Below are 16,809 nucleotides of genomic sequence, written 5' to 3'. Positions count from 1 at the left end.
TGGTCGATTTTAACACTTCCTTGCCTATTTGGGTTTTTAACAAACCATCGACACTTAAACGTGATCACTTGGTATTGGTCTTTGTAAAGCAATTGCACAACAGTTGTTAGTTTGCCATAGAAATCAATGTCCGTACTTCGCCTTCACTTGAAACATGGACATCGCTGTTTTGCGTACACAACTTGTCATCTCGTGTAGTCTTCAAAAACTTGATGACGTTAACATGGCAATCCAAGAACAATTCAGCGCGAATCGAGCTGAACACCAAGTTATAAACTCTTCATTGTAAGTGGGGGAATTCGATGCTTTCAATTTATTCACCTAATATGATACAAAAGCATACACCTGTTAGTTTGAGAAAATTAAATACTACAATATATATGACAAATACAAAACACTTATAACTTACATATTCGAGAAACCACTGTGAAAACAATTCTCAGTGTTTCTTGGCATACAAATGTGATGGATGTTCTCGCTTCATCATCTCTTCATGCTTATCTAGGTATGCCATTATCTCATCACAATTATTCAGTACGAACCAATACGCTACCTCCATGTCATTTTTGGAAAACGACTCGCCTCATACAGGATCTTCAAAGAATCGTGTGCATTGGGCAAAAGTAAAAGTTTCTCCTTTCTCACCCCTCCCGTCATTATTGCGCTGAGGACGATTGAAAGTCGTCTCCACATCTTTTAAATACATTCTACAAAAAGTAAGTGACTCATATGGAACCCAAGTCTCTATAATTGATCCTTCGGGCTTCACCCTGTTGCGTACACTTTTTTTCAACTCCCCGAGAAGCCTACCAAAATAAAACGATATGATACAAATTAGTAAGCGTGGGTTAATGATGCATAAACAAATGATGAGGATTATATAGGGTCTTCAAGGGCCTTCGGGGCTTGATCTTGATGAACGAGGATGAACAGGTCTTCAAGGGCCTTTGGGGCTTGATCTTGACGAACACTTCTCCAAGGATTTTGATGAAGAACGAAAAGATCTTTCTTAATCCTTCGGGATTCTTGGGAATTTTGGAGGTCGGATGCTTGAAAGCTATAGAACTTCAAAGCTTCAAGGATTTGGGGAATTATCTTCCAATTTGGGAGTAGAGAAATGTGTATGTGAATTGGTCCTTTGAAATGAATGAAATGGCTTCTATTTATAGAATTTTTCAAGGCCTAATTTTGAATATAATATTCAGATGAAATAAATCGTTTCTGCCAGGTGTTGACACGTGTCCTGTTTGATGACTTTTCGACTCTTTTCGATTTTTCGTTGAGTCACATGCTACGTGTAAAATTTATGTGACATGTGAGTGTTGAAATTTGAATTAATGGTCAACATTTATTTCACCGAAATTTCAATGTCTACAGATACCTTATTCGTGGTTGGTTTTGTGATCAGGCTAATGTCCATCCTTTCATTCTTGGTACATACGTGGCATAATGCGTACACCCATGATTGATCCTCACTTTGTAGACATGTGAGACTTTGGTATTTAATCAAAGGTGTTAACTATTTTATAGGTACAATTTCGTCAAAATTGAAGACAGTAAAATTTTACTACCACAATTACCGTTTCACAGTAAATAGCCTCCTTAAAAAGCAAAAATCACAAACGTTGCCCACACAATGGACGATTAGAAACAATTTTATAAAGGAAATGTCTCACTGATAATCTTATGCTTAAACGTAATAGGATGTGGAACAAATTGGACCCAATCAGCCCGACTGCTGTCCATGTCTATCACTTTCTGCGTTTCAATCAAACCTACATTGTTGAATTTAACCGTTGTAGATGTAATTTTAGTAGCAACTAAAATCTACTCTAAAGATTATTGGAAAAGTCGATGATATGGATGCTAACAAATCACATGAAAATAATATTAGTATATCATAAGTTATCACCACAACTTATTAAACAAAATAAATCAAATAAGATAAAATAATCATCTTTTGTAGAGTAGAAATCTCCGTCGATTCTTGATGAGAGCAAGATTTTAGGTTAAGGCATGTAATCACTACCTTTAAGAGTAGATTTCGTCCCTCGGAGACTATGTCTCGTTCTAGCAGGTTATAGCATCCTGTCCTTCATGATACAACAACCTATGATCTTTGTAAGTATACACTCGCAATACTTGGATTGAGCAAACAACTTGATTCTTTCATTTGGTATATAAGAGATGAAGATCAAGATCAAATCACCCTAAATTAAGGGATACAAGTGTGTAGGTAGGACGGCTAGGACGGCTTAACAACGGCTTATAGGACGGCTTATACTTTGTAGGTAGGACGGCTTATACTTTGTAGGTAGGACGGCTAGGACGGCTAGGACGGCTTAACAACCTTATAGGACGGCTTATACTTTGTAGGTAGGACGGCTTATATTTTGTAGGTAGGACGGCTTAACAACCTTATCAACATCCCCCCGCAAACTTGACTCCGGGGATGAGACAAAGTTTGAACACAGAGATCGAAAACGCGCCGTAAACAGCCCCTTCGTAAAGACATCTGCAAGCTGCAATGTGGAAGGCAGAAACTGAACTCGATGAGTACCAGAAGCAACTCGTTCACGAACGAAATGATAGTCAAGGGCAATATGCTTAGTGCGAGCATGAAACACGGGGTTAGCAGCCATGTACGTTGCACTTAAGTTGTCACAATGCATCAAAACAGGAAGACGAACAGGCACCCGTAGTTCATGTAGTAAACTGAGGATCCAAATGGTATCGGCACAAGCAAAGGCAAGAGCCCTATACTCCGTTTCAGCACTAGAGCGAGACACTGTCCGTTGCTTCTTGGCACACCAAGAAATTAAATTATTCCCCAAGTAAACACAAAAACCAGTTGTAGAACGGCGGGTGTCTGGACACCCCGCCCAATCCGCATCCGAATAGGCAGCAAGCTGAAATGGTTGAGCAGAGGGTGTGAACGTAATTCCCATGCCCAAAGTCCCCTTAAGATATCGCAAGATACGTTTAACAGCATCCATATGGTCAGTGGTAGGACGTCCCATAAATTGAGCAACAGTTTGCACCGCAAAGGAGATGTCAGGACGCGTTAACGTGAGATACTGAAGTGAGCCCACAATTTGTCTATAAAGGGATGCATCTGGAAGAGGTGAACCTGAGGTAGCAGATAAAGAAGTCTTGGCAGCAACTGGAGTAGGGCATGGTTTACACTCAAGCATATTACTACGTTTCAAAATATCAAGAGTATATTTGCTTTGTGTCAACCGGAGACCAGAAGATAGATGGGAGACTTCGACACCCAAGAAATAGTGTAAACACCCAAGGTCTTTAAGTTCAAACTCCTGACCCAAAACTGCAATAAAGGTTTGAAGTAGAGAAGAAGTATTACCCGTCAACACTATGTCATCAACATAGAGAAGAAAAATCAAAATTGTAGAACCCTGATGAAAAGTGAACATTGAGCTATCCGCCCTACTTTGAACAAAGCCAGAATGGACAAGGAAAGCACTGAGGCGTTGAAACCAAGCACGCGGTGCTTGTTTAAGACCATAGAGTGCCTTGTGCAATTTACACACATAATTAAGGCGAGTGGGATCAACGAAACCGGGCGGCTGCTGCATATAAACCTCCTCCATAAGAGAGCCATGAAGAAAAGCATTCTTCACATCAAGTTGATGAAGAGGCCAACCAAAGTGCACTGCTAAACTCAAAACTGTGCAAATCGTCGTAGGTTTAACCACGGGGCTAAAAGTTTCTGAATAATCAACACCGGCTTGTTGGTGAAACCCCTTGGCGACAAGACGCGCCTTATGACGTTCAATCGAGCCATCCGAATTATGTTTCAACTTAAACACCCATTTACAACCGACGATGTTGACACGAGGAACCGGAGGAACCAAAGACCACGTACGTTGTTTTAACAAAGCATTGAATTCATCTGACATCGCCTGTCTCCAGTCAGGGGACCTAGATGCTTAGCTGTAACATGTAGGTTCATAATCTTCCCCAACCAAAGCAATGAAGGCGTGAGGAATGGGATGGCGCGATGCAAAGTAAGACCGAGCTTTGGGTTTAAAGATACCCGATTTGGAGCGAGTTTGAGGTCCAATATATGGAACTGGGGCAGTAACAAGAGCTTGAGATAGCTCGCTAGCTGACGGGAGTAAGCTACCAGATGCAGGTGGAGCTGAGACGCCAGGACCAGAGGGAGGCACAACACCCTGTCCAGTACCAGAAGCTGAAGCAGCTGCTGCAGAAAGAGGAGCAACAGGTGGTTGCAGAGAACTAGTAGATGGCGGTGTCGGCAGAGTTTGCGTCTCAGAGGGCAGCGAATAAGGTGCATGAATAATTGGCACAAATGCAAAGTTTGATGGTGGCATCGTGGAAGAAGCAGCAAGATCACCATAAGGATAGGAGTCCTCATTAAAAATAACATGACGAGAGAGATATACTCAGCCAGTTGGAGGGTGAAGACATCGATAACCCTTGTATTGGTCACTGTAGCTAAGAAAAACACAAGCCAAAGATCTAGGTTGTAGTTTATTAGTCATATAATCACCAAGATACGGAAAGCAAGCACAACCAAAAGTTCGGAAAGCCATATAATCTGGAGACCGTCCAAATAGCATTTGGAATGGAGAGGCCCACTTAAGAACATGAGAGGGTAACCGATTCAAAACATAAACAGCGGTGCAAAGTGCCTCAGCCCAAAATTTAGGAAGAAGATTGGCAGCAAGTAACAATGTGCGTCCCATTTCAGAAATATGACGGTGTTTGCGTTCAGCAAGGCCGTTTTGCTGCGGGGTATGCGGACAAGAAAATCTGTGGTGAAGCCCTTTTTGCGCACACAAGGTCCGAAACGATAAATTATCATATTCCTTACCCCCATCACTTTGGAAGATTTTAACCATTGTCGAAAATTGATTATAAATAAGAGTGAGAAAAGTATTAAAGTGAGTAAAAACCTCTGACTTATTACGCATGGGATAAATCCATGTATACCGTGTGTAGTCATCGGTAAACAAGACATAATAACGAAAACCGGAGACTGACAAAATAGGAGACATCCAAACATCAGAATGAATTAATTCAAAAGGAGACTTAGCATAATGTTCAGAAGAATGAAATGACAGACGATGGGATTTAGCCAACGCACAATGATGACAAAAATCTTTATTTGAAACTGAAAAAGACGAGCCTAATACATCACTAGAGGCTAATACACTAAGAACTTGACGAGATGGATGCCCAAGACGACGATGCCAAAGTGATGACGATGCTAAAACGGAAACAAAAGTACATTTGGGAGCTGACCAATTCCTAGAGGCAAGACCAAGCTTAATGGGATAGAGGCCATCCTCACATGGGCCCTGAAAAAGAACAACACCGGTTTTTAAATCACGGATGACAAAACCCCAAGGAAAGAACGTTAAACTAACAAGATTATCACGTGTAAACTTAGCAACCGACAATAAATTCTTTTTAATTGCTGGAACATGTAAAACTTGGGATAAGCGAAAAATAAACGACCCAGACTCAAATGAAAGATTACCAGTGTGCGCAATAGGGAGGGCCTCACCACTACCAACAACCACCTTGTCATGAGAACCATACCCAGTAGCCGAAGTCATTGTTCGAGCATCACTCGTCATATGATGAGTAGCCCCAGTATCGGGATACCATGTTGGATCAGAGGGAGAAGCAAGATGCATACCAGCAAAGGCACGAGAGATATCATCATTTGAACGAGTAGCTTGAGGACATAATGCAGCAATGTGGCCAAATTGGTTGCAGGCCCAACACTGAGGACCACGACGGACAGGAGCAGGTCCAAGAATACCAAGGCGTTGTTGTACAGCACCACGTTGACCATATCGCCCAACACCTCCATGTTGATTCGATCGGCCACCACTAGAGGTACGGGGAAACCGATTGCCACCAGAAGCACCATTGGGGCGAGAAGAGTGACCACCGCGTCCATTAGACGAACCACCAACCATATGACGGGCAGAATAGAAAGCAGAATGGGATGATGCAGCAACCTGTTTCATGGCGTGCTTGGACTCAAAGACTAGGAGACGGGTACGTAGATCATTAAAGGATGGCAGAGGTGGAAAATTGGTCAGGGCCAAGACAAGCATTTCATATTCAGGCCCCAAGCCGTTAAGCACATACGTAACCAAATCATCATTCTGAACAGGTTGACCAATGGAGGCCAATTGATCTGCCAAATGCTTGGCCAGACCCAAGTATTCTGCAATTGTTTGGTTCCCTTTCTGAAGAGAAAGCAACTGAAACCGATGATGGGTAGAATTGGCAAGGGATTGTTGAGAAAAATTCTGACGAAGATGCTCCCATATCTCACGAGAAGTGGACAGCCCAACAGTCAAAGAAAGAACGGGCTCAGTAAGCGTAGCACGTAGCAGGCTCACAAGTGTCTGATCAGTCTGGTACCACACAAGGTAATCGGGATTAGAAGTCGTAGTGACCACAGGAGGAACCACCGTAGAAGTAACATCAGAATCAACAGAAGCAGTGGGGGAGGCAGCAGGCGCAGGGGTGGTGATAAAGAGAGGAGGACAGGGGTGAGTTCCATCAACAAAACGCCAAAGATTTTGGCCAATCAGAAAAGGCTTAACCTGACTTTCCCAAGGAAGATAGTTGGTTTCAGAAAGCTTAACGGAAACGAGGGTAGAGATATTGGGGATTGAAAAGGTGGAAGATGAAGTTGCGGAAGCCATGAAAAAAAAAGAAGGATCAGAGGCTCAATACCATGTAAACTTTTGGATTCTCATTATCTTTCTATACAATGATACAAGGATTTATATACATGACTTCAAGTATCAAGATCAAGATCAAATCACCCTAAATTAAGGGATACAAGTGTGTAGGTAGGACGGCTAGGACGGCTTAACAACGGCTTATAGGACGGCTTATACTTTGTAGGTAGGACGGCTAGGACGGCTTAACAACCTTATAGGACGGCTTATACTTTGTAGGTAGGACGGCTTATATTTTGTAGGTAGGACGGCTAGGACAGCTAGGACGGCTTAACAACCTTATCAACAGTAGCATTTGAGAGAGTACAAGAAATCAGGAGAGGAGAGGACAGTGAGATGAAAGTTATAACCCTTTAGCATTTTAGTTTTGTTATTAGTTTTGGTTTGCAAACAAATCTAAAATTGAGATTTAAAAGAAATCATTAAGAATGATATTAACATCACTAATGAAGCTTTGGCTTATGAGTTGTATTTTGAAATACTCAATTAATATTTAGGAAGAATTTTGATACTTTGAATTGTATTTTCAAAATAGGACTTTCGACTTCCTCTGGAGCAAAATGTGGTCAAACAGATGAATTTTGGAGTAATTCCAGTTGGAGGATGTTCGTCAGTTACTTAGCTTGATCGTATCAAAATATCATATTTTTCTACCTAGCGGTGATTTTCTGGCAATAAAATAAAGGGGCGATGTGTTCAGAACGTCCCAATCTTCAAAATAAGCTATTATGGGCCAGATTTGGAGGATATCTGAGGCTAAAACGTGGCTGGACAAGTACTTGGTAGATTCTCCTAGCTTAAATAGGACTTTATTTTCTAAGTTATTTTATTATTATTTAGTTTCCTAGTTAGAATAAAAGACTTTGTTTTAGGGTTTGTGCGATGGCATAGCAAAGATATATTGCTCTGCCGTTCTTAGTCTTGAGTACGCTTTCTTTTATGCAACTTTGGGGACAAAGAGTAATTGCTAGGGTTCTTGGAGATTTTCTATTTTAAGGTGTTTTCAATCCTTTTCTTAATAATATTTTCTATGATTTCAATTATAAATATGAGTAACTAATTTCCATTTGCTAGGGTGAAGTCTTGAGCCTTAGCATGAATGTGTAATTTTTTATTAATTGTTTATGATTGATTGCATGCACGCTTTGAATTATTGGTCACTGTTTTAAACAATCTAATTGTCTTGATGACTGGCCACCATTAGGATGTTTAGATAAGTAATCACATGCAATTCGATTGGAATATCACCGGAGGATTGAGTATTGCTTCTTCTGATTGATAATTGTAATTTCACTTTAGGCTAATATCACGCTCTTAGGGGTTGCATGGTTTTACAAAAGGTTTTCATAAAATTTAATGAGTCTTGCATGTTTATATTTGATCTGAATATCATAGACGGATAACATTCTTACTTGAATATCACAAGGAGAATATATATTACGAAAACCTAATCTTCAAAGTGGCATGTGTAGATCATAAGTAATTGGTAGAAATTCATAGGATTGCTAGGTGATGGTGGAACCCGAGTACTTTTATAAATTGGTATTTAAAACTCTTTTCTTTTATCATATTAGTTTTTAATTAAAATTCGTTTTTAATATTACCCAATTTCAAAATCTCTTTTCTCGAGTTTTAATTCTAAGTAGTTAATTAGGAATTGTTTTTACATAAATTATTAAAATATTCCTTGAGGAGAACGACCTTGCATAAGTATCTATACTACAACATCATTGTATTCTTGCAAGTATTTCATGTGATTTTGCCCCTATTTGCATAGACGGTAAAAATCCTATCAATAATGCTTGTGTTCCCTTCATGCGTCAATTGCTTGTCCTCCTACTGACAGTTAACATATTTTTAATGTACAAACATTATAATTGGAATCATTCATTCTTTTTACCTTTATTTAAAGATCATATATGCAAAAAATTATTCATTTTAGAAATCTTTTAGTCATTTTTATATATAAAACAATTTGATGGTTTATCACGCGGATGCTACTTTTTATTAAAACTGTAGAACAATTTCAAATATAATGTTCAGACTGTAATGTTCATAAATCATAAATGAGGGGACAAATACATTTACTAATAAGGAGAACACAAGCATTATCCCTGTATTATAATTTATTTTTTTTTGGTACAAACATTATCCCTGCATTGTATGTTGTTAATTGTTCCAAGAGAACAGAGTGAGATGGCCCTATATCTGTGAGCAAAAAGTTCATATGAGTGATAAATGTATTAACTTTTCCTTATCGCAATGGCGAAGTATTGCCACCGTCGGAAATGGCATCAAATCACTCAAAAGAAAGGTTCTCCAAAATAAGAAAGTAAAATTAAAATCTTCAAAAAAAAAAAAAACATTTCCGGCATCAAATCACTCAAAAAAGTTTCTCCAAAACAAGAAAGTAAAATCAAAATCTTGAAAAAAAAAATAAAGCAAAACCATTAATTTTGGATATGTAAGTTATCACCCATGGTTTTGGAATTCCTGCATGGCGCCACGTATAAATCCACATATATTTGTATAGAAATTTCCACTAAAATAAAAGCAATTATGACTCAACTGCTAGATTTGGCTTTGTTAATGGAAAACCAACAATTTTTTCCCACTGATCCTCTCGAAAACACGGCAGTTCACTTTTTTAGAAGTCCAAAAGATTAACTGAGACTTTTCAATCTTTTCTAGCCATCATGCTTAAGCATTTCAGCTTTTTCTGACTACTGCATAAATTCGTTAAGATGACGAGAACACAGCACACTTATTGGGAAAAATTGAAAGTGAAATAGCCAACGTGGCATAATCCGGAAGGATCGAGAACCGGAAGATGCTCGAAGTATAACGATGTCACTGGTATTTAAACCCATGAACCTCCCCTTACGAAAGCAAACGTTCTTTGCGTACAATTTCCGAACTCACCTAGTGCATTGCATTCAAGCTCACTCCCTTGTTGGATTTTGGTTTTGCCGAGCTTCTCTCTCCTCTTTCTCTCTCTAGATTCGGTGAGTAGGGAACTGTTTGAGCTTAATATGTTGATTTTAATGGCGGTGGTGTGTGCTGCCTGAGCTCTTTGTTTGCTTCAAAACCCTCAATTCTTTCCCTTTTTCGCTTCTGGTTTTTTGTTTTCTGCATCAGTTTTGCCTCAAGTTTTTACATTTACCAGAAAAACGAACATGCAACTCACCTGGTTTCTTAATTTTTTCCATTGATGGTATCTTTTTTGTTCCCAAAGATTATGTTTTTTTCACTTATGAACTAAAGATGAAATTTGAAATATTTTATCTGATTGATGGTTATAAATATAAACTTGACTTTTTTATTTTGTTTTATCCCATTGGATGTGAAATGTGTTAATTTGTTGTTCTGATCATGTATGTATGTCAATGCCATGGTGTTTTATGTTGTGAGACAGTAGTTGGGCAGGCAGTCATCAACCATGACGGTGACACCGCAGATTTCGATCAATGATGGGAACCTGGTGGTTCATGGAAGGACCATTTTGACTGGAGTTCCAGACAACATCGTACTCACACCGGGAACGGGTGTCGGGCTTGTTGCCGGTGCTTTCATTGGCGCCACGGCCTCCCACAGCAAAAGCCTCCATATCTTCCCTATTGGGGTTTTAGAGTAAGTTCATTCTTTATGTTACTATGTTAAAGTTTAGATATTGTGAATTTAGCTGTAAATGGAGAGTGAGTAAGTTTGCAATGATTTTTATGATATGCTTTGAGTGTGAATTTTTTCCAAAATGGTAGTAAATAGTATCGTTGTTATGATCGATAGGGGTCTCCGTTTCATGTGCTGTTTTCGATTCAAGTTGTGGTGGATGACTCAGAGGATGGGGACATCTGGGAAGGATGTACCATTGGAGACCCAATTCATGCTTGTCGAGAGCAAAGGTGGTGGTGAAGGAGATGAAGAAGAGGATTCTTCTCATACTATCTACACCGTCTTCCTGCCTCTACTTGAGGGCCTGTTCCGCTCTGTTCTGCAAGGCAATGAGAGAAACGAAGTCGAGATTTGCCTCGAGAGTGGTGAGTAGATTATGGCCATGAAAAAGCAGGTATTTAGGGTAGGCTATATGCACCTTCCCTGCCTGTCATTCCATTATTTAAGGCCATGTCTTCCCGTTAATCAGTACCTTCCTGCCGCCAATTATGAAGGAGATGAACATTCTGAAAATGTGGGGTGCAGTGGAGCTGTCATTACTGCAAATACTCGGGCTGGAGAAACCACCCGCAATGAATGCCAATCAAATGGATCAAATAAATTGGTGTATAAAGCATTTGTGGAAAGAAAAAAAAAACAGAAATCGAATTCCAAAAGAACCAAAAACAACTCCTTTTTTGATTTTGTAGGAGATTCTGCTGTTCAGACCAATCAAGGCCAGTGCCTCGTTTACATGCATGCTGGAACCAATCCATTTGAAGTCATCACCCAAGCTGTAAAGTAAGTCCTTAATTTTCTTTTTTAATGACTTTCTTGTATTCATTGTAAATCTGCGATTAAATATCTAGTTTTGTTCGCTAATATGATTATGCTAGTGCTAGAAAAGGTAAATATTTTGGTCTTGATTAGCATAATGTCTTTGCTTTTAATTTTTGTACATGACTCCTTGTTTTTCAATTTCATTAAACAGGGAAGTGGAAAAACACATGAAAACTTTTGTTCATCGTGAGAAGAAAAAGGTAAGTTCAGCACGTGTATTGTTTTCTTCTGTAATTGGTGTTCTACAACTGTATGACGTATCACTATGTTTCTTGAATGAATCTAATTGTCCATCTTTTCGTTGCGTGTAGTTGCCTTCTTTTCTCGATTGGTTTGGCTGGTGTACATGGGATGCCTTTTACACTGATGTCACAGCTGAGGGTGTGGAGCAAGGCCTTGAAAGGTTATAAGCCACGCTATCATCTTTAACTTGCTCTTTACTATAACTTGAATCGAGCGTCAGATTTATTAAATCACTATTTTTTGTTTTGCAATGATTGCAGCTTATCGAAGGGAGGGACGCCTCCACGGTTTCTAATCATTGATGACGGTTGGCAACAGATTGAAAAGAAAGACAAGGATTCTAATGTTGTTGTACAAGAAGGAGCACAGTAGCGCCTCTGACTTATTTCTCAATGTTAATTGATTACGCTTTTATTATTTTTCAAACGGCTCTCTTTCCATGTCCTGCGTGCATGATTGGCATAGGATGCGTTAGGATCTTCTTTTGTCGTCTTTTTACACGCAATTATTCGTTCCCTTTGTTGGTTCCAGAAATTGCTGCTTGGTATATCTAAATAAAGGAGTTGGTTATCTAATGCGAGTATGTTAATTGCAGGTTTGCAAGTAGGTTGACAGGAATCAAAGAGAACGAAAAATTCCAAAAGAATGACCGCAACAGTGAGCAAGTCTCTGGCCTGAAACACGTTGTGGATGTAGCCAAGCAACATCACAATGTGAAGTAAGTAGCAACGAATACTCCCAAACTGCCAGCTGTTCTTTTTTAACTTTTTAAGATCATTTTCTTTTTAAGTTTAGGCACATAGTAAAGTAATTCTAGGATCTAAGATTCCATTATTTTTTTTTTTTTGTTGTTGAAAATGGTAGGTGGCAGTAGGGATAACATGAAATTAATTACTGATATCTGTGATGGTGAAGAGTGAATGATCTGAATAAAGTTTCAATGGGCTCATGGGGCTTAGTTTGTAACTTTTGAATAAAATCTAACTATATCAACAACAAACAATAAATTTTTGTCGAATTTATTAATATGCTAGACTCTGCTCTGCTTGCCGTTTTCTGATGGTTTACCAATATTAAATTTTATTTGATTTTATTTAAGAATTAAGAGTTTCGTAGGAAGTAGTATTGTTACTCTTAGTCAAATTTATGTTTTCTGCTGGCACAGATTTCTGTATGTATGGCATGCCCTAGCAGGTTACTGGGGTGGAGTGAAACCAGCGGCTACTGGCATGGAACACTATGACACTGCTTTGGCATACCCAGTGACGTGCCTTGGTGTAGAGGGCAACCAACCAGACATAGTTATCGACAGCTTATCTGTTCATGGTCTTGGTCTGGTACATCCGAAGAAAGTTTTCAATTTCTACAATGAACTTCATTCCTACTTGGCTTCTTGTGGAGTTGATGGAGTTAAGGTTGATGTTCAGAACATCATTGAGACTCTAGGGGCAGGTCATGGTGGTAGAGTTTCTCTAACCCGCAGCTACCACCAGGCACTTGAGGCTTCAGTTGCTCGAAACTTTCCTGACAATGGATGCATTGCTTGCATGTGTCACAACACTGATGGGCTCTACAGTTCCAAGCAGACTGCTGTTGTCAGAGCTTCTGATGATTTCTACCCCCGTGATCCTGCTTCACACACGATTCATATATCTTCTGTTGCTTATAACACTCTTTTCCTTGGGGAATTCATGCACCCTGACTGGGATATGTTTCATGTAAGTAAAATGATTACGCATCCTCTATCTCAATTTTTTCTTTTTGCCTTGCTACTGCTTGATTTTTTTTTCCTCCTTTTATGGATGATGATGTATGGAAACCTAGTGAAGACCATTTCTTCCTTTTATGTATTGCTCTTTAAATTTACAGTGAAAATATAATTGTAAAATATGGTTTACTGATGCATAATTGTCTATTCTATTTGGTGGAGGCTTGAAACGTCAATATGTCTGTTTGCTGAAGATTTACAATTCAATTTGTATGATTATCTGCAATCATTTTGTGTTTGACATTCAGTGTCATTTATTTGGAATAAAATTTAATTTTGTATATCACGACATTGATGAAACAATCTTTACTTTGCAGAGTGTACATCCAGCGGCAGAGTATCATGGTGCAGCTCGTGCTGTTGGCGGATGTGCAATCTATGTCAGGTATGCACTAAACAAATTTATTCTATTTTTCACTTCAGGAAAGTAGGAGTTCTAATGCATAATTTGCTATTTCTCTAAACAGTGATAAACCAAGCAATCACAATTTTGACCTTCTGAGGAAGCTGGTCCTCCCTGATGGATCTGTCCTCCGTGCCAAGTTACCTGGCAGGCCTACCCGTGATTGTCTCTTTGCTGATCCAGCAAGAGACAGGACCAGGTTCGTTCTGTTTCCTCTCTAAATTTCCCAAGTTTTGTGGTTATCAAAATTTAGATCTCTGAGTAAAGCTCATGTGAATAAATCTCTTTGTAGCTTGCTCAAAATATGGAATGTCAACAATTGTTCTGGTGTGATTGGTGTGTTTAATTGTCAAGGTGCCGGTTGGTGCAAGATTGAAAAGAAGACACGCATTCATGATACCTCTCCGGGTACCCTCAGTGGTTCTGTCTGTGCCACTGATGTTGATGCCATTGCTCAAGTTGCTGGAGCTGATTGGAATGGAGAAACAGTTGTTTATGCTCATAAGTCAGGTACCACTACTGTCTGACAGCAGCGAGTTTGAAAGAACACTTCTACCTAGTTGTCACGAATTTTAACATTGTTCTCATAGTATTTCCGGTCTTCAGCTTTCTAACGAAGTGAACCATTATTGACTGTCAGGAGAGGTTCTTCGGTTGCCAAAAGGTGCTTCAATGCCTGTGACACTCAAAGTTCTTGAATATGAGGTTTTCCATTTCTGTCCTCTCAAGGTTAGTCTTGCTATCACTGACATCTATCCGACTGAAGTTTAATCATTGCAAAGGATTTACTAATTGATATGGTTTTCTATGTTGCAGAAAATTACATCCAACATCTCACTTGCACCAATAGGCCTACTTGACATGTTCAATTCAAGCGCTGCTGTGGAGCAGGTTGACGTCCATGTGGCTTCTGATAGGATCCAATCTCCAACTGCGACAATTGGTCTCAAAATCAGAGGATGTGGAAGGTTCGGAGCTTACTCTTCCCAGCGTCCGCTGAAGTGCACTGTTGACAACGCTGAGACCGACTTAGAATATGACTCTGCATCTGGATTAATGACGATTACCATCCCGGTCCCAGAAAAAGAGATGTACAGATGGTCAGTAGAGATTCAAGTGTAACTAGCCTGATCTGATATGAAGAGTTTAGGTATTAGGACATTGTCTTGCATCTGAAGGTATGCAGTATCTGGTTAGCAAGATGGAGGGAGAGACTCAAATGCCTGGGAAATAACTAAAGCAGCCAATAATGTTGTAGTTTTCCAGTTTCATTAGTTATGTTGCTAAGAAAGAGTGGCCAATGTTGTAGTGTTCTGGTTTTCTCTGTAATAAAAGTGCCTATCTTATCTATTCTGCATCGCCTTTCCTTTTCTATTTTCTTAAGGTCAATCGATTGCAAGCAGCTTGCAGTTGGATGAGCATTCATCTTTGCACTCGAGGTTTCGAAATCAATTCATCGTTCTCCGAATCACTTCAGACATGTAAGGTTCATTAATTCCATGTGGTATTTCATATTTGTAGTCCTAACAAATCCCTTGACGTGTGGGTTCATTTAAGCCTAATATCTAACACAATGGGTAATGTGAGAGCATGTGAACCATTGGATTCAATACATGGTTCATGTGTGGGGTCATTTAACATGTGGGCTGTTGCGTTAAACACATGGCTATTTGTCGGGCTCAAGATAAGATATACATGTGAGGTCATTTATGTCTAACACGTGAATAAGAACACGTGGGCCGTTAAAGACATAGCTAACAGGGCCGGCCATGAAATTTTATGCGACCTATGGAAAAGTAAATCGAAAATCCTAAACCATGCTGAGATAGTAAATTTTTTTTTTTTTTCCGTTGTATTTTCTATAAACTGCAATAGGACAAAGAATTTAACAAAAATAACTGATGGTTTGACATCGAATATTATAGAATGGTATACCACTGTTGTCGAGGTGGTTGTCTCAAAAATTTTCCTAGTCAAACTTTGCCATCCATCTAATATACCTTTAATTAATATATACATGAGTGAACAGTCTTATATTAATTTTATTCATATTTTTATATGGTATCATTCGTATAGATTTCTCACGTCTAATAAAAATTACAATTTTTTCACAAGGCCAAAGAAAACGAGCCTATTCCCAAAACTTCCAACCCCGCCCGTCAGCCTTGGGTTCAACATGATCAAATTGGTCATTAGCTACATCACCATTGCCATCTCTGAACCACTCCTTCCTCTCACCATAGGCTATGACACTACGAAGGATGTATGAGATTGTCTTCAGCAACACTTTGCTCAAAGTTCTGCTGCTATTGAAGCTAATCTCCGCTTCCAACTCCTTGATCTCTCCAAGGCACTATAAGAGTTGATGCTGATCTTCAACACCTTCGTTAACAGTTAGAACGTAAGCCACACATGCAAGGCTAAAACAAAATTTTCTGTTAATTGTTAGTACGTGAATCTCATATGTAAGACTTTATCACAGAAGTTTAAATCTTGATTTTTCTTACCACAGGAACTATCTTTTGAATACTACGAGACTATTGATTTGATTAAGTCAAATAAAAGTAAAAAATAAAATAATAAAATAATAAAATATCTTTCACTCATTCTCTTACTGGGTCTCACCATTTGCTCTTGTATATAGGTCACCATTTGGGTTTAAATTAAAAAAGTTGTCACCAAACAACAAACCTAAACCCAAAATAATTGGGTTTTGACCCAAATGGAAACCCATATTTTGGTTTTGATTTGGCTGACCCAAATGTTGGGGGCTTACCCTTTTTCTATACACCCACATGACTTTAAATGTGATGGTCGACAGCTGAGTAAGTGTTTGAACTGTTTATATCCCTTTCATTCCGATTTTATGCATTTACCACAGATATGCTGAAAATTGTAATTACATATTTAATCAGAAGTTAGATTTATCTCACCATTCTTCCTTGTGATGCTCACCAAAAGGGTTTTTTTATTTTTTATTTTTTATTTTTTCCTTTTTCTTTTTGAACAAGCAATATTATCTACACTAAGGGGGTGAGAAATTGGACTAAACCTCACAATGAGCTAACAATAATGTGGTTCAAATTCGCCTTTGGCGAGAATCGAACCTAAAACCTCTCACTTGCAAATGAAGAGAAATATCACTAGAT

General features: G+C 39.0%; 1 protein-coding gene across 4 annotated transcripts; it reads left to right on the top strand.

Annotated features, from left to right (window-relative positions):
• Positions 1-9,632: 9,632 nt before the first annotated feature.
• On the top strand, positions 9,633-15,010 carry LOC103968044 (probable galactinol--sucrose galactosyltransferase 2). Of its 4 annotated transcripts, none has more exons than XM_048575998.1 (14): positions 9,634-9,760; positions 10,171-10,385; positions 10,542-10,792; positions 11,117-11,207; positions 11,398-11,446; positions 11,558-11,649; positions 11,750-11,857; positions 12,085-12,207; positions 12,655-13,207; positions 13,575-13,642; positions 13,725-13,859; positions 13,953-14,170; positions 14,301-14,389; positions 14,477-15,010. In XM_048575998.1, the coding sequence occupies exons 2-14, from the start codon at positions 10,195-10,197 to the stop codon at positions 14,780-14,782; spliced, it is 2,274 nt and encodes a 757-aa protein (XP_048431955.1). In that variant the 5' UTR covers positions 9,634-9,760; positions 10,171-10,194; the 3' UTR covers positions 14,783-15,010. The 4 variants fall into 4 exon arrangements, with proteins under 4 accessions (XP_048431958.1, XP_048431955.1, XP_048431957.1 ...); XM_048576000.1 differs by having other exon boundaries at positions 9,650-9,760; positions 10,174-10,385; XM_048575999.1 differs by lacking the exon at positions 9,634-9,760 and having other exon boundaries at positions 9,778-10,385.
• The last annotated feature ends 1,799 nt before the right edge of the window (positions 15,011-16,809 follow it).

The sequence above is a fragment of a genome, unplaced genomic scaffold, assembly GCF_019419815.1.
Source record: "Pyrus x bretschneideri cultivar Hongxiangsu unplaced genomic scaffold, Pyrus_bretschneideri_v1 Contig83, whole genome shotgun sequence".
Taxonomy (NCBI): Eukaryota; Viridiplantae; Streptophyta; class Magnoliopsida; order Rosales; family Rosaceae; genus Pyrus; species Pyrus x bretschneideri.
This window is presented reverse-complemented; position numbering and strand designations above follow the sequence as displayed.

Bases quoted from the DNA above. Each gene is read 5' to 3' on its own strand.
- LOC103968044 (XM_048575998.1), top strand. From the start codon at position 10,195: ATGACGGTGACACCGCAGATTTCGATCAATGATGGGAACCTGGTGGTT. The intron at 10,386-10,541 runs GTAAGTTCATTC...TATGATCGATAG, and splicing joins TTCCCTATTGGGGTTTTAGA to GGGTCTCCGTTTCATGTGCT. The intron at 11,208-11,397 runs GTAAGTCCTTAA...TTCATTAAACAG, and splicing joins GTCATCACCCAAGCTGTAAA to GGAAGTGGAAAAACACATGA.